This window comes from Anser brachyrhynchus (assembly GCF_964034855.1).
Source record: "Anser brachyrhynchus genome assembly, chromosome: 1".
Lineage (NCBI taxonomy): Eukaryota > Metazoa > Chordata > Aves > Anseriformes > Anatidae > Anser > Anser brachyrhynchus.
The window spans coordinates 33,336,148-33,363,302 of record NC_137694.1 but is presented as its reverse complement, the minus strand read 5'-3'; the positions used below and the strand labels follow the sequence as shown (position 1 = coordinate 33,363,302).

Below are 27,155 nucleotides of genomic sequence, written 5' to 3'. Positions count from 1 at the left end.
AATCTGTAAGCAAACTCCCTGTCCTTATCTCAACCCATGAGCCATTTCCACTGTATTTTTCTCCACCTTTTCCTTTGAACGGGAGGAGTGAGAGAGCAGTTGCAGTAGAATTTAGCTGCCCAACAGGGTGAAACCACCACAATACCATACATACATATATATATATATATATCCATATGTGTGTATGTGCATATATATATACACATATATAATATATATAGTAAGTATAGCATTATATATATGGTATATATATAATACACACACACACACCCCATATATAATGCTATACTTATTTATGTAAATCAACTAGAAGCCTACGAAAGACAGAAATCATGCATGCCACATAGGAAACTCTGTAGAAGAGTATTATTCTCTCATAGTGATACTAACCCGGGACACCTGCTGCATGGGCCTGTGAAGAACCATGATCCATTACTGGTGGTCTGACATCAGGTACTCCTTGCTGGTTAACACACTGATGTTCAATGAGTTTTACAGCAGTAAGCGCATCAGGTCCAAACATCTGGATGTCCATAGAAACCAGACATACTAATGTATCTAAAGTATTAAACGCAAAATCGACAATGACATTAGGACAAGACAAATGAATGCTGCTGGGACATGTTGATTTGCTTTAAAATTGTCACGTGTTGAAAGAAAACAAGCCTCCGCATGCTTCCGTAGGTTTTACACAATTTCTTACTGACATAAAAATATTTTAAAATAATTTTAGCTTCCATAGTTACTATCATCATCAGTTTCTTGCAGACACAAAGAGTTATTATAGTAAAATTTACTACTGCAATATCTATCCCTGAGCTGTGCACACACACACACACAAGCAAGCCACATTTTTAACCACTGAACACAACACGTTCTAAAGGTTTTTTTCCTACATAGGTAAGAGTAGTAGATTTTGTCTTGCTTCTGCCTTACCTATGCTCTTCTCTACTTTAGAAATCTTTGTGCAGGCCACTTCTCCCATTTCTGTGAGCATGTATAGCACCTCAAGTGCTGAGATTACAAGCAGCACATCTGGCAGCGTGAGATGACATATGATCTCTTTGTAGGATTCTTGATCCACATATTCACAAATTAAGACACCATTATCTTCAGCCTTACAAAGATTTGCCAAGATTTCCATGCCTGCAAAAAAAAAAAAAAAAATACAAAATAGTTTAACAGCAATAATTTCAATTCTAATACAGCAACAAGAATAGCTTCAGATCTTACCTCTCATTTTTAAAAATCTATCCCTTGACATGAGGCATTTTGTAACAGTGTGAAACATTAGATGAGTAGTTTTGAAATCAACAGGATCCAAAAGAAGCTGATAGGAAAAGAGAAAAAAAAAATTATGACTAACACTATGCATATACTGCTAACAGTTCAAATCCTTAAATATGTACATCAAAACATAAGATTCAAAAGTGGTTAAATGGAGCATAGCTAAATGGCACTTGCGTTCACAAAAACAGAACCCTGTGAGGTTGTTGTTGTTTTTTTTTTTTTTATTTTAGCTAGCGTTTTTAGCCCCCTCTTCCTCTTCTACTCTGAAGTAGCAGTCTAATTTACATTTTTTTCTCAGAATAATGAAAATAACTTTATTTCCATGCAGCTAACAGCATACTCAAATACATTTTAGCATCCACCAAAGAACAGAACTCAAGTAGGAACAAGCATTCCTTCCCAAAGGCTACCACAGTTGTTCATCCTACTTGTATCCACTTCTGCTTCTCTATCAGAGCTCTCAGACATCGTAACAGGTAACATTCTTTCTTGTTCAAGAGATGCTGGATACATAGTAAATGAAAACACAAACTTCCTCAGCCAGGCAGCAGTGGACCAATACTTGAAGTCTCATACTCTGGTATCTACCCATTTAATTTAAATGTACCTGTTATATTTAAAAATAAAAGGAATATCTGAACATAACTCCCTGTAAATTCTGCACAATTTATCTGTACAATGATATGTCAACCTGAAACAGTGCATTACTTTCAAGTCTCTTTGAAAAGACAAAGATGTCTCATGATTCAGGCAGTATACCCAGCACCATACCGGTGCCTGCTCAACGTGGCATAAAACCCTCTACCACCCCCCTTTTTCAAATGTTCTGTTTTAAGATTATAACTAAAGGAAGTACAAAGCGAGCAAGCTAGTGTATAGTCTGCAGAATTGAGCTAGTTCCCTTCTTCCATCTGCAGAACTAAAAATTATGCAGTATCAATATCCTGTATGTCCCCACGTAACCAGTCATATCCATGTGAATCTATTTAAGCAAACTAACACATACAGCCTGTATTTTACTTTTGGCCTTGAATACTTGCTTTCAAATTGCTATTTACAAATTCAGAGAATGATTTATTTACTGCTTCATCCAATGATCAAGGAAAAGTAATTCATTTAATTAACATTAAAGTAATGCCTTTATCAAATGATATTTTAATTATTCTGTTTTGAAGCACATTACCTCTGCTGCAATATTTCCCAGCGTGTCAAGCCCCAACTGCCGTAGAGAAATAAAATGACTGTGAGCAGAGAGTAGCAGGAACCGAAGACAAGTACGATTAGCTGCCAAAAGTTTAACATTTCCCTCTTCAAAAGAAAGATTACGTAAAATCACTGCGATCTGAAGAACCCGCTGCCCTTCGATATCATTAATGCCCAATTTGCGAGGTGGATGAAATAAGGATTCCCAAATCCAATCTTCTGATGGAATTTCTACAATGTAAATAAATAGATATTTTAGTCCTTCCTTTGCTGTATTTACAAGCACGTATGTATTAAGTTTAGTCAAGATTTCTCACCTTGAGATTTGCTTCTGTCAGAAATTAGGTCACGTACTTCAATATCCTCAACAATATCCTTCCAAAACTGAAGAAAAAATTAGAAATACACTTAATTTCTAGGGGATTATATTTCTTGAATTATTATTTTTTATTATTTTTATTACTTTAAAATACTTTTCAATAGGAAAAAGATTATGGTTTTAAAATTTCCTAGTGCCTTGAGTCTTGACTTATCTAATAGTATCAAAACTTTTCACTCACGGAGCGATACGCAAGATGTTCAGTACTTCTCATGAGGAAGCTCTTCCTTTCACAAGTACCAGAAGTACGCTTTCGTGATGAACCAACAGTACCCTCAATCTATGCTACTGAAACTACATGGGTGTTCTTCCACAAACCATTACAAATCCAGCAATAAGTGGGAAAAAGTAGAGCTCATTCTCTTTCACTTCCTACAAGCAGTGAACTCATAAGGCAGATGATTCCTCTCGGTTTCAGTAAACCTTAGCTCCTGCCCGAAGTCCAACAGCTAAGATTTCTATTTGGAGAGACTTTCTAAAGCTTCTAAAATGTTTTCCACACCACCTTAAATCAATGAACAGAGAGAAGCAACAACCACCGCCACCAAAAACCTTTATAAATAAACGCAAGCCAGAAAGCTTCAGCAGACTAGAATTCAAATTACTTTATAAATATATGGCCTGATCTGTAAACGGTTACATTGCTTGGCCTGGTGAAATTAACTATCAATCAAGGAATCAAAGGTTTGCAAGCTAATAAAAATATACACTGTAATGTATACTAAAGATTAAAAATATATAATATATTCTAATGTATACATCAGAATAAAAATGTAAACTTTCATTTGAGTAATGTATATATTTCTTTGACTCACTAAAGAAATAGAGCTACTCTTCTGGTTATGAACACTGAATAAAAGCACAAATAAATCTTGATAAAAAGGGAAGGATGGTACAACCAGCTGAACAGCAGGAGAAATTTTGCTATGCAAATGTAATTACTAAATTACAGCATTCATACCAAGCTTGACACTATTATTTTCTTGAAAAATATAATACTACAGATTTTCTAAATTGGAAGGAAAAGAATTTTATTTTTCACTGCAATGCTGCTAAATGACATCCAAGTGCTGTTTAGTAAAGAGGCTGACTTGCACAGAAAGGATTATTACCTCATTTTAGCCAAGACAAGAACAGCTAGATAAAAATCTAGCCTCCTACTGTTTGTGACAAACAGATTTTTCTAGTTAATACTGAGGCTACCATCAAGACCCCACAGAAGACCAAGGCATAGAGATAAAGTTTGCAGGATGTACTTCATTTTGAGCTGCTTTTCCTTTTAAAGAAGGAGACTATAGCATTTAAGGAAGAGGTTTCAGTCATGATTTAAAGGGCATATGAAATATATTATCTGGAAACATACACGTTCCTTTAGGATGTTTCCTTCTGGAAAAGGAATGAAGACAATAATCCTTCAAATTTCACTGCTACTTAAAAGAAAAACCTTACAAGCTTTAAGGATTAGCTGTTTAATCAGTTAAGGATTTATTATTATTATTATTATGTGAATATTGAGCAGAGATACTTAAAAGTCTTCATCTTTAACCTGAACCTCTTTGGAAGAGGACAAAGTCAATCACAGTGCAATGTTAAAAATGCTGTCCCATGTTAAATGGTAAAACAGCATGATCACATTTTGCTAGCTGAATCCTCCAATAACCCACTTTTTGCCTCTTAGTATTTCAGCTTACAGTCCAAAGTGAAACATTTAAAAACCTCTGGCAATAAAAAGTCTCAAAGGAGCTAATTTTTTCCATCTAGAAGGCATGTTCTCAAAAGAGTGGAAAATGACGATTTGATTTTTTTTGCAGACGAAGACACAGCAGATACTGCTGAAGATAAAGCCTTGAAGTCCTATGGCTAAAGATGAGGACAGAAATACACTGCTGGAAGAGCACACATCTCGCCTCACACAAAATAAACAGACCCACTCTAGTTGCTAGACCAACTGAGAAATAGGTGTCAGGTAGGATAGGATCATCTTTTTCAGAAAAGAACACAGCTTCTTTCTGCAAGTTAAAATGAGAGATTCCACAGCACCAAAGAAAATCTCTTTATGCAACTGTTACTCTTCAAATTGTTTCATTATGTAGTCTTGCTGTGAGCATAAGATACTATCTGCTAAAACTAGAGAGTTTTTTTGCCTCAGGATTACCCATACACAAGTGCTGTTACGTAGGCGAAAGCACACCAGGATAGCTTGTGTTCCCCCACAGCCTCAGTTACTCCAAATCAGAGAGATCTGGAAGGTCTCTTAAAGCTCTAAGGAGGAGAATCTGGAAGACTGGCCATGAACATACAGACAACACAACTTCAGAATGAATGAAGTTGTATTATATATTTCTCTTTTGCGTTTATTTCTACATATGCTATCACTGTAGATGATCACGCTCACTGAGAACACTGCTTTTTTTTTTTTTTTACCTGCAGAAGTGTCCCAGGGCCTTTTGCTCACCAAAACCTGTAGGCTTACATTCCCAAAGCCAGCATTTATCAGTGGTGTTTCAGCAACTGTGAGATGTCTTCTGCAGCAGTAAGTCAAACTTCCTGTGATCACTTTGCAGATTTTAAGATTTCAAGCATTCTGCAAAAGTTCCAGTGGTATCACTTCAGTCCTAGTGGAGGTAGCTGTGACATTCAGAGGAAGCTGTATTTTCATACTTGCTTAGCACATTATCAGCTAACTCAGGAGAAAGACTGAGCAGAAAGAGCACGGCGCCTCACAGAACAAAAAACTGCTAGGAAATCCTTCCAGACTCTTGATACACCAGAACAAGGAAGAAGCTGAAAACATACAGATTCAAACCAGATGTCCAAGCAGGTAACCTGTGACAGACCATACTCTCTTCAGCCTACTCACTCATCCAAAAAATTGTAGAAAAGCATGTTTCTACAGAGGATATGGAAAAGAATTAAACTGATTCAGCCACTCTAGCACAACCTCAACAGCCTTGTGGATGACTCGGAGTGTTTAGAGAAATGCTTTCACAATCAGAAGGTCTGCAGTAAGTTCATCTGTGCCTCTAGAACCGGTCTGGCTCTGGACCAGAATACTCACTTCTTGTACTGTTTAATACAAAGACATGAATATTGGTCTATATTCAGATAGATGCACAGCCCTAGTTCTTAGGGGAGGTCAAAAACAAACCAACCAACCTCAGGAAACATTAAGCTACATCTTCCATTCAACAAGCCAATAACTTAAATATCTTAACTTATCAGTAATGTTCAAAAATCTGAGCAGGTAAGCCAAAACCTACTACATCTGGTATTTAGAGCAATAATTTTGGAAATGGACTGTTAACTATAGAGAAGACAGAATTCCCTAAGACTCTAGCTGTTGACAAGCATTTTGTAACAAATGCTAAATGTACAGATGGAAGCCTGGTATATTTTTATCAGTATTTTGAACTCCAGAACACCTTAAAGCTTTACCATAGACAGCTGATGTCGATTTTTCATTAATTACAAAATATTTTAAAAACATAGTAGAGAAAACCACAAATTAACAAAGAATAGCACCTTGTTCTGAAACTTAATCCACTGGGATTCTGGTGAAGTACAGATGTTTCCATATCTCAAACAGATCTTCACATTGGAATCAACTGCCTTGAAAGTAAATGATCAAAAAAAAAAAAAAAAGCAACCAACCAACCAACAGTTCTTCCTCTACAGCACTAGGATTACCTACATCTTGTACTCCTGAGTAAAGGTGTTGAGACATCTTAAGTTCAGAATGAGCTTGCATCTATTCCTTTTCTTTACAAGGGAAGAGGATTTTTGGACTTAAGTAGACTGACTTGATTGCTCTCAGCCTATTCAACATTCATTTCCTGCCTACAGAAAAAAGACCCCTGAAAAGTATCGGGGGGGGGGGGGGACAGACCAGAGAATGACAAGGTGGAAAACAAAATCAAATAACCTACATATGTTTGAGATCCATCTATGAGAAAAGAACAAGGCAAAACATGCCAGCATTTTTATTTTCCCAAAGAAAAGTCAAGAGTGCAATAAGATGGATTAGATCAACCTGAGCATTCTTTTGAAAAACGACAGGGAAGCAAGAAAACAAGCATCACAGGCAGTTATTACTTCCCTAAGAAAAGGTGTGGATAGCTGCACTTAGATACTACATATCAACAGAAATGAACAGGAAGGAAGAAAAACTGAAGCTCTTTATCAACATTTATCCCCATATAAATATTTTAGGTCATTATATAATACTGATAATTGGAACATAAAGCTAAAACTTGGACTCAAACAAGTAACACTTGACTATGTGACATCTAGATGATAAGAGATAATGGATGAGGGTTAAAGAACTTGATTCACGTGCACAATCTGATTACTGTCAATAGACAAGTTCCTCTGGAAGAAGATACACAGGATTATACATAATTCACCAAAAATCAGACTGACAAAATTACTGTCTGTAAAAAACAATGGATGTCTAAGTTCACAAATCATGTACTGCAGCAATGATCATGACTACTTATTGTCCAAGAAAAATATGAGTGCAAGTGGAGCCAAGTCTGAGCTTGACAGCTTGACGGATCACGAAGAGACAAGAAAGTGACATTTGAAAAGTATTTTAGGCATGTAAATTTGTAAGGATCTCTCCCTACACATTATGTGAGACAGACTCAAAGAATAAATGCACAGTAAATGAATATTAAACTTACACAAAGGAAAGAGTTGGACAACAAACTGATTTCACACACAAGAAAGAAAGAAAGAAAGAAAGAAAAGCATTATGTAAAGCAATAAAGGAAGCACGGAAATTGCATAAGCATAGACTTTGGAATTCCACAGCCAGAAGAGGCACCAAGAAGTCAAAGACCTTAACGAAGGACATCCTGTTGTTCTGAGTAAATACAGATTTAAGCCTGTTTTCAGGACCAGGAAAACTCAGAAAGGGAGAAAGCAAGAAATTAACATAGCTATAAGGGAAAACAGCAGGCACAATTAAAATGATACTCAGATTTTGACAGCTAATGGAGCGGAGATTAAGTATGCATTCATGTTCACTGATTAGTAAAGATATTTGATTCAGTTTTAAGGGAAGCACTGTACAAAGCGAGAACACATCCAGCACTATATATAATGGTAAGTGCAAAAGAAGATTGGAAAACTTGTAATGTGGTGAGGATTGGCAAAACAAACAAGCAAACAGTGAAATAAAACCTGATTCTCTCAAAGTTTAGTATAAAATAAAGAAATACACTGCTATTCATCTTCACCTTCAACTGGAATATTAGTGGTGTTAAAGGACAAACCCAAAGATTTAAGCTCTTCTGTTTGTGGATATGACATTACCAGACCAGAAGACTGTTTTGAAAAAATCATGATACTGTTAACCATTTATGAAGCTTTACAAAAAATGATAGTGGCTTGCAATGAATTCTGGAAAGTGAAGTAGGTATGTTTAGAAAAGAGAAAGCAGCAGCAGTAATAAAAGTGTTTAACACACAGAGCTTTCTACTTGCTCCTAAAATGCCTGATCAATGCTGACTAAGGAACAAAGATGGATAAAATCTAAAGGAAAACTACTGTAGTTAACCATTGCACAAAATATGCAGAAGACAGAATAAAAACCATCACATTTTGGATCAAAGTGAAAATATACTAGTAATATATATAGTTAGATGACAATGGAAAGGTAATTCAGCTAAATGAAGGCAATATAAGAAATAAGTAGTACCAGAGTTCTTCGGAAAGAGAGGATATGTAAAGTAAAATGATTTTAGGTCAAAACTGGAGGAGAGCAGAATATAAAAATCAAACTATGGGCACTGAAACACTTGAAAAATTCTTTATGATACATGAATAGAGAACTAAAAGAGTTGCCTGAATACCAAACAGCCAACAGTAATGACTTAGATAGCTAAAGGTGGGAGAAATGGTAATGATGCTGTACTACTCAGAGTGAGCTAAAGTGTAGTAAAAGAATGAGAAAAAATAATGAAAAAAACACATGGCTATATTTTTTTTGATCTGTAATTTAAAAATTCTAATATGATTAAGAGACCAAAAATTAAATCAAGTTAATTTAAGCAAATGTTAAATAAAAACTTAGACAATTTTTAGTATAAATACAGAATTCTGAAATGACCCCAATTATATTTATAAAGATACTGAAATACAGAAACTAACTGTAAAATCCAAAAGTTCCAAGTTTATGTTCATGTATTTTAGTAAGCAGAAGGAGGAGCTTGGAAAAAAAGTTGTTTCAGTAAGTGTAGGTATATAGATGAAACATCAAATGTTCTGAACATCCCTCATTGATCATATTTTGACTATTGCATTTGAAAAGCTATTTTCAGCTAATGAAGATTAGGAAGAGTTCAGTATTTTTTGCATAAAACTGACTTACCAACACTTAAATCACCATTTAATTACCAAGAACCCAAATTTATTTTTCTTCTATGAATCCTAAATTTAACTCTGAGAACCATTTTCAAAACAGCTTCAAGATTTCTAATACTTCTCTGCCAAAAACAAACCAACCAACCAAAACTCCAACAAATGAAAAAAAAATCAACTAGTGTTTGAGGATAATGGTTATAAACTCGAGAATTTCTACCAACTCAATTCCTACTAGCTTAGAATTTGTAAATTTAAGAAATTGCTCTTTCCCAGTACGCTATTAATCTCTACCATTTCTACGTTCATGCCATCACTATACTATCCCATACTATCTCTTTCGATACATAATTCTGCACTTTTTTCCTTCTGTTTAAAAACTCTTTTCTGTTCTTTTCTGTTTTCATCTTTACAGAAATGTCTAATCTGCTGCCACTATAGCAGAACAGACTGGAATGATAACCTCAGGAAACTGAACAAACAACTGGCAGTAAAATAAAAACAAACCAAGAAGAATTTTTAAAAAGATAATGTGAACAGTGAAGAGAGGGAGCACAACACACTCAATAGCCATTCTATTGATGCTAAAGCTGTAAACCCCGATTTGAAAGACAGATATAACCATATCTACCCTGCCAGCCAAGTATCTCCATTCTATGTCAGGAAGCTCCCATAATGCTTCCTCTGTTTTGATACAGTCACAGCTGCAATACAAAATAAATGACTTCCAGTAGTGGGGTCAAATAAATGCTTTAAGTAAGATGTTCTGAAAAATCTGGATTCTTGGCATTAAGAGTTATTTTTAGTTTTGGTGTTACGTTTCTGACATGCTTTCGGCGGTATTTCACTACAGAGTGGTACTGTGTGTTGTAGGGCTCAAAAATAGAGCTTGGCGAGTATCCAAGTCTCTTATTAGTAAACCTTACTGCAGCTACAGCGGTTCTACTTCACACTTGCTTAAAAACATTTATCAGAACCATCTGTCCTTATCTATCACAATTACTTACATTTATATAATTAATGAACATATAATGAATTAGAATTCTGTGCAATTTTAAATGTTTATAGATCTAAACATGGTACTTGTTGCTGCTCTAGATCAGCAACAGTCTGTGGCAGTTTAGGGTGAAGATAAAACAGAAGTGTTAAGTGCTTAAAAAAAACCCACACACACACAACCTATAGTACTCTGAACATACTCCTCACTGGAAAAGGTAACATATTATCAAGAATTATTTTTTATGCTTACCTTCAGTACACTTGAACCGTGTTTACAAGTTCATATACTAGCAAAAATGAGAGCTTACCTTTTTTTGTTGTTAACTTTATTTAGGAAATTATGGTTAGGGAATCTATTCATTAACATTTCAACAATATTTATCATTTATCACTAACACTGCAATTGCCCAACTTGTCCCAAAATCAAGTTACATAAAAAAGAAAACAAAAGACAAATGGAAAGAGCTCCTAAAAAATCTCATCTCTATAATAACAATCTTATTAATAATATATCCGAATATATCTTTATACACTGGAAAGACATTTCAGTGTGTAAGAAGATTAAGAAACTGAGCAGAAAACTGGCTATCGGTTTTTAAGAAACTCATCAGGTCACCTTTTCACATTTTCACTTAATAAAAAACATAAATTAGCAACATATATTCTAATCTAGCTTTCCTCTATTTCAGTCATAAATTTTCACCTGAAATTCTATTTATGGAAGTTGCTGCATGTTACGGCAAACATGCTGAAATGTGAAACCTCCTTCAGATAACAGTACATTTTGGACTCTCTTTCACCTCAAAATGCTCATCCAGAGTAAGGAGGAAGCACTTACACAAAGCAACTTCTCTTACATTTTTTACGTCATTTCATTACTAATAGAGTACATCATGCCCTCTAGTGGGAAGATAAAAAAGCCTTGCGAATAAAAAAAACCTAACTGAAACAAACTCACAACATTTCTAACTTAATGAAATTTGCCCTATGCTTCTTTTGGCATGGTCCCGATTTTCATAATCCAGCGTGTTGGTGGTTGTTTTCTGTTTGTTTGTTTGTTTTTTAATTGAAAGATCACCATTCTTTTCTCTTGCTAAGGTTTTCCTTTCCATTTCACATATTAGTTTTCTTTATAAAAAGAAACGTGGAATCTCTTTATCCGTTCGCCTACACCTATCTTTTCTAAATACTTATCTTCCTGCTTATCCAAACATTTTATGATAGCTGTGATTTAGTGTCCTACTATATTTAAACAAAAGGAAAAAGATTGAGTAATTCAAGATACCCATGTTAGTATATCTTCATTTTTCTTCCTTTTAAAGGATTTGATACCCGCCATATCCAGTTCAAAATATTAAATTATTTTTTAAATTACCTTAACAAAATCTCTATCAGTTTTCTCCTTCCATTCTTCTCCAAATACAGCAGAAAATGATCCTAAAGCTTTAAGCATAAAAAGCAGAATTCAGTAAAAAAAAATTGAACATTTTGTCTTTTTACTAATCCACAAACTAAATAAAGATTCAACAACACTACAGACTATTCCAGTGTCTCCTTCTCCTTAAAAGAATCCTGTATTAAATTGTATAATATTGCTGAAATTTCTGTAGTAATTAACTACTACTGGAATTTTACAGTTTTAATAGAGAACAACCAGAACGAAAGAATGGACTACTTTGGGAACCCTATAAATAAATAAATGAAATGAAATGAAAAACTATGGGAAACTTTTCCAGAGCTCTTTTCAAGGAGACATGATGACTGCTCAATTTTCAACCTCACGTCAACAACTAGTTTCCATGTGCAAACACTGCCTTAATAGTTAAGCGAAGTCCCATTAATGTTTTCCAAAAAACAGAAGAGTAGCAGTGATAGTTTGACAGCACTCAACTGAAAGTCAATATTTAAACAGGAAGCGTAATGAGTGTTCTTGGATTTTTGATGGAGCCACCACCAAAGCTTTTCTAATCATTACTGCTTGAAAGCAGCAAGGATAAGATTCAGTCTATCTAAAACTAAGCTTTGTCTTGCAGTAGTTCTGTAATGAACTAATGACAGGTAAAGTTATACTTAAATATTTTGGTTCCCAATGTTTTATTGTTTTGAGCAAAATGCAAAAAATCTGATTTCCAAGACTACATCAGCTTTCAGCTCTTACAGAAACCAAACCAAGACTTATGCAGCATTTCAAATTGTAGATACCAGATACTCCTCAAACCCCTGGGACTGTCCTACTGCATACAATGTAATTGTCATCTCAAACTATTTGGGGCAGGTGGGGAGGGGAGGAGCTGAAAACGTTTTTCTTGTTACCTAGAAACACTGCATTATAAATATTATTACTAACAATGATAACACCTTAATTATAGACAAGCCAAATCTAAAACACACATTACATTTAAATAAAATTAATCAGCTATCATTTTTTTACACCTGAAATTATCATGACAGTATTTTCATACTTAGTTTGCTAATTACAAATTTCATTTAATCACCAAACTTGACAATTTACCTTTTATAGCACAAAAGCACATAAGTATTTCAAATTGAAAAATTAAAATCCATGCTGCAAAAATACGTAAGCATCCCCCTTTTCTTTTCCCAGTTTGTCTTAATTAGTCTTCCTAATGCTGCTGGGACACACTCTGGATTTATCCAGAAGACAATCTCTAGAGGTATCGAGTAAGATAAAAATGAAGGTTTCCCCAGAGAAAGAAAAGAGCAAGCCCATTACATGCTTGTCACTCCTTTTGTCACTATTGTCACTCAAATAGTTTTCAATGTAAGAAATACAGATAGGGGCCAGCTATGAACAAGCCTGTGCTCTGAGTCCAATTTAAGAACTTGAAAAAACACCATCTACCTTTGCAATGTCCAGAAGATCATGAAATAATAACACAAATTTAATTATTTACAAATTTCTAAATCCATAAAAGGATTCCATCAAAGGAATGGTGAGTGATGGCAAACAAAAAATCTAGAGAGCAAGCATCCTTGGAATTACTAACATGGTGGGCTATGTTTCACTTTAGCTTCCCTTCAGATATTTTTCTTTGCAAGTTCCTGTGACTGGGGTAGATGCAGATCCTAAATGATCAATATCTAACAGTAACTGAAGGGCATGGACACAAGTCACAAACATAAGTGAGAAGTCAGAAGACACTAATGCAATATTGAGGGGGAGGGGAGCTACAAATCATTATGTAAAAAAGTTCATTTAAACAATATAAAAACAGTGTACAATGTCTAGCATAGATTCTTCCCCAGAATTTTACAACAGAAACTCTGACATACCATACTATGTTTGTGCTTACACATGCAAAGCAGATTTACACTCAACAAATACATATGATCATCTGTAGTAGCAGACAAACATATTTAGCTAAAAATGTTCATTTCAGCTATTTCTTATTGTAAAACTAAAAAAAAAAAAATCAGTACATAAAACCAGTAAATAATTCCTCCCCCTCACCATGAGGTAGGAGATATGCTTTTATGAGTTTTAGGATGGTTTGGGGTTACCTTCTTTTTTTTTTTTTTTCTTCCCCTCTCGTTGACAGAAAGACAGACAAGTAATTAACAAGGAACACCTTGGCATGGAGGCCACACTGAACAGCTCAAACAGAAGAATTTATTTCACATAGTAAAGTATTTTGATGGGATAGACTATCTTTAAAAAATGAAGCGCTAACAAATCAAGTATTTCTTATCCCTTGAGTTTTGTTTTCTGAATTTCACTGCAGTTAAATGCAAAGAGCCAGGATAAGATCTTAATGGGTCAGTTTACAGACTGCCCTTTTTTTAATTTTTAATTTGTGATTGCCACTAGAAAAGAAATATGAAAAATCAGTATGTTCCTACGAATTTAGAAGGAAGCAGTAGCACAGTACAAGCAATGGAATGCTGTAAATTTGAGCAACTTGAACAATTTAACTGTACCACTACAAAACTAATTCTAAATTTTCATTAAAATGTTAAATAACCCTGCTTTAAATTACCTAACTGAAAAGTTATTTGTAATGTTCAATGTCTGATATAAACAATACTTGTGGAAGAGGTAAAAATGAAAACTAGATACAGGCATGTTACAGTGCAATATATTACAAATGTTTTGGTTATTAAGGATTGTGAACGATGCAACAAACAGGTATTGACTCTGTTGCAAAAATGTTGTCACATACTTACTGTCATCAAACACCCCAGCATTAGCAAGCAGTAATGTGATGATTTTAGGGTCCTTTTCAAGCTGCATGACATGCTTGCTTTCATTTGAAAGAAGAGTACATACATTAATTGCAAAATCCACTTCATTTGGGAGTCCAGATAACAGTGAAAGCACCAATTTATTATAGTCATTTGGTGAATTAAAGTCCATAGACAGCCCATAGCTTTGACGAAGGTAATCTAAATAAGAAAAAAATAATTAAAACAATGTTTTCACAGCTAAACTAATTAATATTCAAACTATATATTGTGCAATGTTATTATGAATGATTATTTTTAAATTAGTTTATTAATAAGGTATTGCTTTTACAGTATTCAATTTATTTTTCCATTTGTCTTTGGCCAAAATGTTGAACACATTCTACCTAGTTGTGTACCTTTCTAGTTAGATATTAATTCCTTCAACATCTCCAGAATGCAAAACTGCAATATGTTCTTCCAACGAAAAGCTTTGAAAATGCAAACTTTAATTAAAGCAGGATATCATTTGGAGTCACTTTCTACACAACAAATTACACATCCCTTCCACAGAGTCCACGAGATTCCGATGTGTTTATTGGTTCTTTTCAAGATTGATACTTTGGTCTGTAAATTACAATGGGGTTGATTCTGGCTTCTTATGCATGAGCTTTGTTCCTCAGATTTTAAAGCTTAATTAATCATATGCTCAACTCAGATATTTGGCTCTGCAGAGAGATGACTGATATGATGGAAACAAAATCTGTAAATTTTCAAGGTACCTTGTTTCAAGAGCAGTAACTTTTGAGCCCTGCTAATTAGAAAGAAACATTCGGAAAGAAGTGCAATAGCTTATGCATACTCATATTAATTTTATTTTGGCTCACAATAGAAAGGTTTTTGAAGTATTAAGTTAACAATTTGAGTGACCTATACATTTGATGGTTTTAATATTATTGTGAACTTATTAATACACTGTAGCTTGTTCCAATATATATATGGAAAAAAATCAAAACTTTTTTTCCTCAAAAATTTACCTGACACACTGTGTTGCTGGTAGTTATAAGAAGATGGAATTGCACCAATGGGAAGTTGTGGCTTTGGATTGCCTGGTTGTACCTCATCATCCTCCTCCCCAAAATGATGGACTTTTTCATACTTTTCTAGATAACTGGAATAAAAAATAATAATAAATAAAAAATAGCATAGGTTTTAACATACATAGTATAACTAAATCCTTCATATCCCTCAAGAGATGAGCTGCCAAAAGAAACAAATCGTACAAACATGAAGATTTACTGGAAACAATAGTCAAAGTGGCATAAAACATAAAACGTGAGTCAGACTGACAATAGGTGATACAGAGGATGCAGATATGTGGAATTACGGATTTATATTTCCACTTTCTTCACATTTTTCAACAGCATTTCCTAGCTAAATCACAACCCATTAAGCTCTCTTGTGACTAAGTCCATTTTTTTTTCCAAATCAGATTTTGCGTTAGCTTCCCCAGACAAGTCTGCAAGTCAAAGCATTGTAAAAGTTACTCTGTACAGTTTACCAATATACTTATTGAGGTCAAGTCCAGAAAAACATTTCCTTCCTTCCTCCTGACCTAAAGAAGAATATATCAAATCCTAGCTATTACACAAGAGTAAGAGAGTGTAGATATACTGAAGGCAGTAATTCAAGGTCAGAAATTCTGAGCCACAGCTGCAACTAATGACTATTGGAAATCCCTTTAAACCTTTTCAGAAAAAAAAAAAAAGGTTGATATACTGTACACAGTGGCAGATTATCCCAGTGTTCTGCAAGCACAGAAGCTATATATACACACCAAAATCAAACAGTTAATCACCTTGGTAAATTAATTATCTCAACGTAGGTGGTTTTTTTCATTACAAACTATGACTTTCAGAACTTGGTGCATGCCAACATATAAAGAAAGGCAACTTAAAAGGCCCAGGGTAGCCTTAACTCTACACAGATGTATTAGATGCAACACCCCTCCTGAAATTATTCCAAGATCACAAAGTTGCATACACTTACAAACTTTCTCCCTGTGGAAAAACTGACACCATCCAGTCAATTAAATCTTACTCAAAACACTACATAATCAGGAAATAATTCACGACAGTTATCTTTCCATTTGTATATGCCAGAAATATTTAGTATCTTAGGAGAAAAAAAAGCTTTTGATACAATTTTCGTATCATGCACTGACCAGCATCTCTTCCCTTTTCTGATTGTTCTGAAACCAGAACGTATTTCAGTAACCATGAACTGAAAAAATACCTGTGGCTTATGTATTCTGACAGGTTAAATCCCCATGTGTATGCATTAGTTGTTGGTATTTTAAGATAAACTTAGCAGTGGCTTCTAAAATCAGGAGAGAGAACACAGTTGCGCAGCATCCTGAACTACGTGCAAGTCTAAAACCTCTTAGGATCACAATATTTTAAATTTATTGTGGTCCAAAATGAAACTTGGGAACAATTAAAATACTTTCAGTTGAACATTGGTCACTGCAGAAGTCTAGTGTTTGTTTGGTCTCCTACCAGCATTTGTGTGGAGGCTCTTCCAAACAGCCCAGTAAATCGCTGAGTGTCATCATCATCACTGACTGAAGGAGTTTGTATTGCAATTGAGAGACCAATATTGAAAGATGGTTTCATAAAACTAGCCTTACTTCTGATACCAAGTCAAAGGGAAACCTAAAAATCCAGATGTGATCTTTCTCACACATACACAAAAGCATGCTGTGCCTTGTTCTCCTCTGAGATCATCAAAAGCTGCTGAAATCACAGAAAAGACCCACCAAAGGAAAGACAGGAGCATCAAAAAGTCCTTGATCAGACTAATCAAATTCATGATAAGTCCCATCAATTTAAACTGAGCCTACATGCATGTGTTTCTATAACCAGGACCTAAAGGAGTAGCTCAGTGACTGCTTGACGTTCCCTCCTGACCATCCCATCTCTCACTCTTCAGTGAGCTCATTCAGCAAATGAAGAGGATTATAGGTTGGTTTTCCACTGATCTATCGAACTGATAGGGGTCAGATGAACGCTAGAGCTGATGCAGGGGCACTAGCAGGTATACATGGCTGGAGATGGCAAGATGATGATGTGCATGTGCCGTTTCAGCGATGGCAGAAGCTAGAGTGCCTTAGCTTGTCTAATATGACTTCAGAAGTGCTGTGGCTGGATCTAATTTCCTCATATGTTGGCCTGAGTCAAAGCTTGAGCTTTACATAAAACACTTTAATTACTGAATGTCAGATTGCATAAGAATAAGTAAAAATCCCTACACAGGAACACATATAGTACTCCAAATAGAGAAAATCTACCAAATCTACCACCATCCTAAAATAAAAATACTGAACCTTATACTTTATATTAAATCCATGTCCCAGCAGACCTAACCACCATGAATATCCTAGATGTGCTCCTCTGCTAATACCTACTTTATTAAAATGTGTTGAAACAGTTCTGTCAAACATAGGCACTCTGAAATCTTAAGAATCAAGTCCCCTTCTTCCCTCTGAAAGCAAATGATTACATTGATTCCCACTCTATTTGACTAAGAAATTTGGGGAGGTTAGAAAAATCTTAGGGGTGAGTATAAATTAGAAGACCTTTGCAAACTATACTGATTTTACTTTTTTTTCTGGCGTTGACAACTCTTACAAAGTTATCACAAATGTCTTATTCAATAAATGTTTCATAGAAAAACTGGATTGGAATCAACCTAAAGTGATGATCTACATTTTCCCTATGTCAAAGCATGTACCAGCTTCAACCCCTTAAATTCTCAGCTCCTCTAGTTGTCATTTGATTTACTGAAGTTCCACCCCTTCAAAGAGCTCTCCCTCTTTCCTATCTCACCCCAAACTAATCTTCTAATCTGCTGAGAAAAATAAAGTCCCAAAGGCTAAAATGTTGTGGTTTTTGTCTTCCCTATCACAAACAGAAAGTCTTTCCCTACACCTACCCCATACACTTATCCCTTTTAAAGCACTGCCAGTTTACCGGGGGGACATTTTGCTGTTTCTGAATCCATGGAGTTTAACAACCCTATTACTGAATTTCAGCTACAATAACCAGACCATAATAGACTGACTTAGAGTGATTCCTTAATGCTACATAAGTACTGACTGCTCACAGACAAGTGTACAGACCTCAATCCTCCAAACCCTCCGTTCGTTTACTGCAGAGAAAAAGAATGACCTGGAATTTTAGTGAAGAGAAGCAGCTTTGTAAATTAGCTTATAAATGAGCTTTACTAGTCTTAAATTCTAATCTTACCAGTCTGGCACACAGCGACTGTACAAGCAGCAGAACAGTTCTCATAAAGACAGGTCTTGCTTTAAAGACATAAGAAATTTAAGTATAATAAATGGAGCTTTTTTATTACTGAAAAACGGATGTGCAAAAGCTCATAAATTATAATCAAGTAGTTACAAAAAGCTAATCTCATGTTTCAAAACAACTTAGACCTGTACCTATAGACCTGACATGCATACTCTGAACTCAGAAAATGTTTTTTTTGTGTGTGTTTGTTTGTTAAGATATTTAGAATGTTTCCTTAATTTAGCAAAGTCACAGGCAGTTCATATCAACAGCACCAATCTTGATCTTTCAATCTTCCCGTCTTTTAATTTCAACACCAACTGACTGACTGGGCCCTGAAAGAGAAAGATGCAGCCAATATGTGCAAAAAAGGACCAAAGCAACTAACTAAATGAAGGACCAGAAGGAAACTACTAATAAAACAAGCAATGTATACAGGGTATAAAAGTTTCAATGGCATCTGGGACAAAAACTAAGTAGCACTTTGAAGCCTTGGTGATCATGGGACAACGATGGAAACCAGGTTCTGTACTCACACTAAAAGGCACTCCATACTGTCAGCGTGGCGCCTTAAATGGACATCAGCCCAGCACACACACGATCCAAAAGATTCAAGAAACTGAAATGCGATGGCCTTTTACAGCCCCTACCTCCTCCTTTCAGCTCGGACATGCCTCTGTTCTGAGAGGGCTAACTTTTTTATTTAACGCCTGGTGAATACCTAGAACTAATGGATATGCAAAGTACTTAAATACGTTAAAATACATGGGCAACCAAAGACATGTGAAGGCTGGCTGTTTTTAAAGGACAAGTCATTTGAATGCTTTCTGAAAACTTGGTTCCTCTAAGGATCCTTTGAGTTGGAAATAAAGAGATACCACCTTTTGGAAAAAATCAGATTCACCTATTAGACATTCTGTTGCTATGACAACTTCAATAAGTCATTTGGTTTCATTCAGGTCCATGAGAAAATAAATTCTCTGAAGATGGCCAATATTTTTATACATTAAAAATACTTCCTTAAATAACAACCATAGATTTTCATTCACTGAAGTTAGCTTCAGGCTTGTTTTCAAATGTTTGGAAAAAATACTAATAAAAGGAAGCCACTACATGCATCTAGTGGCATGCAGAATTTACTATTGGCAGGGTCATGAAGGGGCTTAGAGTATGCCACCATCTCTCAAGCTATCTGGTGCCTTTTGCTTCTTGAAAAATTGGAGAATATGAATAAAAAAGCATCTAGACTTTTTTCACTCGGAGACGACAGTAATCTAAATTCAGAGTCTGCCACATACTTCCTTAGTACTGGTCAACCTATTTTATGTATCATTATGAAGCACCTGACTTATTTGGGTATTTCAAGTCCCTATTATTACTCCCTCCCAGTAACTTTGCCAGATAATGTGTGGCAAAACAGTGAAGATGGCATCAACCATTATAGACCAACAATGAATTTATTAGCTTTGCGTCCAGCTAAAGGAAAAGCAAGTACTATTCCCATCAGAGATCTCCTCCTGGCCTTTCCTCATTAACTTGTGGTGCCAGTCGAAGGCTGCAACCATTTTAAAAGATGACATCTTCACCAGGCAATCCATTCTTGTGCTCTACCATGGATCTTTGCCTCCTACTTGAAAATCTGATCCATTTATGAGTCTTACTAGCAGGCAGTATTCTGATCACAGAGGAGGCTGCTTCTCAGCAGGGCCGGAGGGCTCACGCTCAGTTCACCCCCCGCTAGTGCACACGGTGAAGACTGGTGCCACGCTCCGGATGGAAACTTATGCTTCAGCCTTAACGAGTCCGCTGCTGCAGCCGCCTCATATAACGTCTAACTCGTTTACTCATCCCATGGAAGTTCCTTCACAGAGCCCCCGCCTCGCGAGTTAAGCAAACTACTTCCTGGAAATGCCTCAGCCAACAGCAGGCTTCAAGGCTCCGCTCACCCTTTTAATAAACACCAAGCAGCTGCCTCACGCGGCTGTGCTTGATTCCGTCCCTATCCGTGTTTCGACAGTGCCATCAGCAATCTCTTCAGGGCTTTCTCCCCTGCCTCCAAGGGTACCATGAATTCCAATTTAAGTTACATCCAATTATTGTCAGAACTGATGCTCGCAGCTGAATCCTTCAAAATAATGCTCGTGTTGTTTTCCATCTTCACGTTGTTGCCTCAGTAACACAGCCACCGAGCACCTCGCACACACAGCGGCACCCAGTGAAACATCCCACCTGTAGCACCACTCAGTGGCACTCTTTGATGTCTGGGCTATTATGACTGCCTGATTAGACTGGCTGACAAATCAAGATGAATAGGATGCCAGATGAATAGGAAACTCCATCAGCTGTGTGTTTCTAACACCTGGCCTGCCAGCAGAGAGCTGCCCTCCGGCCTGGGCCGGCCCCTTGCCCGCTCTGTGCCCACGCAGCCCCAGACAAAACAGCCCGCCTCGCTCCAGGGACCCCACAGCTCCAGTCTCCACCTTGGCACCCCCCCCCCATTGACACCTCAGCAAACTGCGAGCAAACTTGGAAGGCCCCGTTCAGATGAAACGGAGTCTCAGGCTTTCTAACAGATCCACGTGCAAACAAATTGCAGCGCATGCAATCTTTAAGTGTGTTAACGTTTTGTAACGCAGGTTATGCAAGATTACATGACAGATGGTCCACTTTGTGGTTTGCTTGAAATTTGGTTAAGAAATCCTATCAAGAAGCCTTTGCAGAAAGAGAAAACTGTATACATGCCTTCTTAACGAGCTTCGGAATCTGATACAGCAAGATCCTTTATCTATTGTTACAGAAAGAGGGGGAGAATTCGTGAGCAATTTTGAAAGTTTCACTTTATTAGACATTACAACAACAAGAAAAAGACAGTATGCAATGCTTTAAAGTTCAAAAAAAAATCACTCAAATCACTGAAAATATGTTCTTAATAAACATGAAAACAAGTGGAAAGAAATTAAGATATTACGTTATGCTTTAATATTAATAATGCTCTAATTTAGAAGGAAAATAATAAAAGACATATGCCAGCCAACTGAAGTATGCGTGCTGGAGTGCAAATGCAAGAGACTGGGGCAGCTGCGGCAGGGAGGGAACAAAACAGAACCGAAAAGAAGCCTCTGAAGCAACCACACAACCAGGAACTCCAACAGACTGTGGACAAATGCCCTACAGAACTGAGAGCTGGAGAAGATGACAGATATTTTGACTTTCTCAAGTTATGAGGAACTAACTCTGTTTTGTTAAAGAAGGGGGAGGAGGAGGAAGGAAGTACTAAAAGAAAAGGCAAAAGCTTCATTCACCAGGAGGACATGCTAGCCAAAACAGCAGCAGAAGGCAAAAATCAGACCTCCTGCTACTTCTACATTCCTTTAACTTTTCTCTAACTCTCCGCAAACCCTGACACCCCTGTGGTCAGACCTGGCAGAAGGACTGCATGGGCAAGTCTCTGCATAGCAACAGCAGTGGCCCGGTAGACAAAGTTTTCACAGTTAAGCAACTGCATTCTGGTCTACTGTGCTGTAACCAACACCAAAATGTCTCAACACTTGCTTTTTTGAAATGAAGATCCCTCACTTCCAGGTTTGCTTTCATTTATTTTTAAATCTAAATCAAAATGAGCCTTCTTGTGAGCCAAGGCTGCAGTCCCCAGCCCTCTTCCAGGACTAATCCTACTGTGTTCTCACTGCTTGCCAAAAGCAGTTCTCCACCAGCACCACCTCTCACCACTTCAGCAGCTGTTTCATCAGATCCTATAGGCTCCACATCCAGCAATATCTGAGCTGCGCCATTATTAGTAGCATTAATTCTCCAGACTACATCTGGGAATTAACTTTCCAACAACTATGTACTCATCTTACTAATTTTGTCGTAGTTCTGCTGCCACCTAGGCTGACAGCTCATCAAGCCTGTCAAGTATGACAGTAACCTGGGTTTAGCTCTTCAAGCAAAATATCAGAATCCTCGAGATTTATTTTCTTTTCTACATGCATAACATGCTTGCAAATTCTAGAACTCCCCCCGATTTTCTCTGGTTTGAAAAACAATCAGTCTGCAGCACTACTGAGATTTCCTGACAGCGCCTGCCTCTGAACAGCAAAGATGTGCTAATACAAGTTGTACCACCTGGAAGGAACCAGGAGATTAAAACTAAACAGTGTGTGACTGCACAAGGCAGGTCACAATAACGCAACGTCACCCACACCAGTCATCTTGTTTCAGGCAACTACGGACCAGCAGCTGTATACAGCACAGCCTGAAATCCCGAATGTCACCACGTTATGACTGCCACACAGAAACACCCAGGTGTTCCAGAAGTATTTCTGGAGACAAGCAACTATGGCCATAAACACTTTTCAATACAAACACGTATTCACTCTTTTAAAGCAGATTGTGTACAAACTCACGTAACTTTCAGTACTGTGAATATAAGTAGTTGTGATGTTGACCGGAGGACCTACTGACTTTATACATCTATATAAGTAACAAACATTTAATTAACTAAATGAAGAAAATTATATGATGTATAAACAAGGTCTAAATCTATTTGCCAACTGCTACTCATGTCTATCATTTAGCTATTATGAAATTCAAATTACACGAAAATATTTTTGCTTTTTTTCCCCCAGTGCAGAAGGAGGAAAAGAAACGACGCGTCTAACAGCAATCCAACTCTTTCTTATGACATTCTGTCAGTGCCTTGTCTGAAGAGTTGTTCTTACTGAAGAGGAAGTTTCTATGGTAATTCAGTCTTAACTTTTTCCCCAAAATTTAGGATGCAAACTACCCACAATTATGGAAGAGATTTCCCTGTTGTCTTTAGCTCATAGTTTCATTACCAAGTACATCGTTTCGTTATGTAAATAGAGAGTCAGTATTTGCACAACAAAACTAGGACCCCATTCTCTTGTGCACTTTTCATTAAATGTTTTAAGAAAAAAAAAAAAAGTCTTGGTATGTTTTTCCCCCACTATGTCAGAAGGAAATGTCTTAATTTTCTGCTTGCTAGCCATTGCAGAGAATTTATTTACACAGAAATAACGCCCTAGAAATAGTTTATCCTATGAAGAATTTTCAGTTGAGTTTCTCTCAAACCAGTATAAATAACACTGATATCTACAATATTACAGGAGGTAATAGTTCCTCATATTGTCTTGGCTACCCAGAATAAATTTCTCTGTAAAGGCGTAATCTAGCAAAACATCACACTATATGAATGTTCTCGTGTCACATACTTAGAATTATGCACTTACTCAAAGCACTTTGCCAAATTGGAATGTTTAGATTCCTTACTTCTTTTCAACTGCAAAGACTTTCCCTGCATGTGTTTCTAATACTTAGGAATATTACACGCTTTTCAGACAAATACTTACTCAATGACTTAAAACACTAAAGTTATCATTCTTCATACTTGCGTATTTCGTTATCCAATACAAACCATTCTGTGACTATAACAATGCCAACATAAATGTTGCTTATGTACGTTATTCAAATGCTCTGTTTCTAGAACAAGACTTTCAAGTCCACACATGGCCAAAGGAGTATCTTCAGTACTGGAAAACCAGCCTTCCTCCCTGGTCCTTCTTCCCCTCTCCTTTTCCTCTCTACACTCCTTGCTACATTCTGGCACTACCTTGACAAGAGGGACAGATCGGCCTCTCGTAGGAAGCCAAGTCACTGAAGGATACTGCACAAGGGAACAGTTAATTGTAGATTTAAATCTCATGGAAACAGCAGTCTAGAAAAAGGCTTTCTGGATTTTCCAGCCACCAGAATAAATTTTTCCACAGTACTTCTTCCAGCCTGTTCAGCAGATGTTAAATAGAACAAAAATAGAATTTACTTGTTTCTAATGCTGAATGAACTGGTTGTTCAGTTTTGGGCCCCTTGCTACAAGAAGGATGTCGAGGTGCTCGAGTGAGTCCAGAGAAGGGCGACGAGGCTGGCGAGGGGTCTGGAGAACAAGTCTTACGAGGAGCGGCTGAGGGAGCTAGGATTGTTCAGCCTGGAGAAGAGAAGGCTCAGGGGCGACCTTATCGCTCTCTATATGTACCTTAAAGGAGGCTGTAGCGAGGTGGGGGTTGGTCTATTCTCCCATGTGCCTGGTGACAGGACGAGGGGGAATGGGCTAAAGTTGCGCCAGGGAAGGTTTAGGTTGGATATTAGGAAGAACTTCTTTACCGAAAGGGTTGTTAGGCATTGGAATGGGCTGCCCAGGGAGGTGATTGAGTCACCATCCCTGGAGGTCTTTAAGAGACGTTTAGATGTGGAACTTAGCGATATGGTTTAGTGGAGGACTTGTTAGTGTTGGGCCAGAGGTTGGACTGGATGATCTTGGAGGTCTCTTCCAACCTAGACGATTCTGTGATTCTGTAAATAATGTCTATAGGTTGGTTTTTTTTTGTTTTTTTTTTTTTTGTTTGTTTGTTTGTTTTTTAAATGAAACAAGTGTCTACAGAACACATTGCTAAACCACTTTTTCCATAACTTCATTGTTAGATTCCCCACATATTCAGCAATTTTAACAGTTGTGTTTTTCTGCCTTCATCTTATGATTTCCTGCAATTAAATCCATTTACAATTTCTCACACTTAGACCACATAATCAAAGCAAACGTACTAGCTTACATGTCCATATTTATGTGGTTAATCAAACAAAAATATGAAAATTAATTAATTCTTGAACATTATTCCAGATGGATCAAATATTCATCAAAAGAAATAAGAACAGAATAAAAGATCTGATTATGAAGATCCTGCTGGGATTCTGCACAATAGGAAGATAAATACTTTAAGTTCTATGTGAAGAGGAAAAAGCTGTCTGGGGAGCCAGTTCCTTCTTTTACCTCAAGATCTTACCAGAAATTAGTTCGTAAGAAAGAATGCAATCTGGCCTGCATAAAAACTTTCAACTTGAAAATATCTGTATGTTTTAAACACAAACACATCCAGACAAACTAAAACAACAAAGACTATTTTAAAGATCTTTTGATCAAGGAGCAACAATATGCTGCTACAGGGCTTGTTAAGCATCCCAGCGTATCCTGAGAACGTAGCATGTACAAATTTAGAGATGATGATAAAGAGGTAGCATATTGATTTAGCTGTCTAAACATGTAAAGGCTACACATCTATACTAGTAAAATAAACAGTGCTGGGAGCATTCCCATGCATGGGAATGAAGTGCTGTACTATTAAATCGTTAGAGAAGGGCCTGATACAAATTTTCCAAGCCAATTAGCTTTCTCTCAAACAATTTAAAGGCACTGTTCAAGAGCTACCCTTGCTCAGGGACCTTTCCTGGAGGTAAACTTGGATATAGCACCCCTGCTTTAGGGCTAAGAGCATGGACATGAGCTATTTTGTGTCAGCTAGCCTCTCCCACGCTTAATTCACTAATAAGTAGTGTTTGTAAGGATAAACACTGAATGCCACACAGACAGCCTCCGACTTAATACAAATTCTGATACAGATTGAGGAAACCTGAAAGACAGATGAAGTGTTACTCCTTAGCAGAAGATTTTAAAATTACCAGTGACATAATGATCATGAAGAATTTATAAGCGTTTTTGGTTTGGCTTGTATAACTGCAAAGACATTAGAGGATACACGCAGATAAAAGGGGAAGAACAAAAGGGTAGAATGAATACAGATAAAGCCCAGAGATCAGATTTCCTGTTGGGAAATATCTGTCTCAGGCATTAAAGATAATCATTGCAAATCGTTTTAAAGGTAGAAGGAAACGAAATTTTGAAGATTTAAAAAACAGAAACAAAACAAAATCCTACTTTTGTTTAACAACTTACTCAACGAAAACGCTCTTGTGAAGCATGTAGTAAAAACACTCAAACCATAACCTTATTTAAAACTGAGCAGGCAGATACTAAGAACGTATTGAGCACATTGTCATCTTTTACAGGAAGGCTAGAAAAATAAAATACAGTATTAATAGCATTCAGATATTAAGTATTAGAAATTGTTTAGAGGATACTGAGTCCCTGCTGGTGGTCTGGGGTTTAGAGGAGATAAGGCCTGATCCTCCACTGTGGATTGACCAGGCTTTTCAAATCCTGAGTAAATCCAGTAAGGCTTATTGTATTCCTATTATTTTGAATGGAAATAATCTGTGGGAAGAGAAGAGCTCTGCAATTAATATATTGCATACCTTTTTAAGAGGTTGAGAGTAAGTACTTAGATAAACTGAGACTGAAAAAAGTTCATTATGGAAAGCAAAAAATTCACATTAGTATAGATCTCTACTAAGCAATAAATAAGAAAGTAAATATTTTTCTAGTTAATAACCTAAATGTTACATTTTTTTCCTCAGAGCCTTCTTGCTGCACTGTACATTAATTGTGAATAGCACTACATGCTACAGGCACTCTGATA

General features: G+C 36.6%; 1 protein-coding gene across 2 annotated transcripts in view; it reads right to left on the bottom strand.

Moving 5' to 3' along the window:
• ARID2 (AT-rich interaction domain 2) overlaps nt 1-27,155 on the bottom strand; it is a 106,674-nt gene that overhangs the window by 31,759 nt on the left and 47,760 nt on the right. Inside the window, exons 4-11 of one of the 2 annotated variants that reach the window (XM_080576672.1) lie at nt 15,454-15,587; nt 14,420-14,638; nt 11,610-11,677; nt 2,811-2,877; nt 2,474-2,724; nt 1,234-1,330; nt 937-1,146; nt 391-558 (exon numbers count right to left, since the gene is read on the bottom strand). In XM_080576672.1, coding sequence (XP_080432798.1) covers nt 391-558; nt 937-1,146; nt 1,234-1,330; nt 2,474-2,724; nt 2,811-2,877; nt 11,610-11,677; nt 14,420-14,638; nt 15,454-15,587 — 1,214 coding nt within the window. Of the gene's footprint in view, nt 1-390; nt 559-936; nt 1,147-1,233; nt 1,331-2,473; nt 2,725-2,810; nt 2,878-11,609; nt 11,678-12,392; nt 14,400-14,419; nt 14,639-15,453; nt 15,588-27,155 lie in introns of those variants that run through there. The other variant, XM_080576673.1, reaches the window with a different exon arrangement.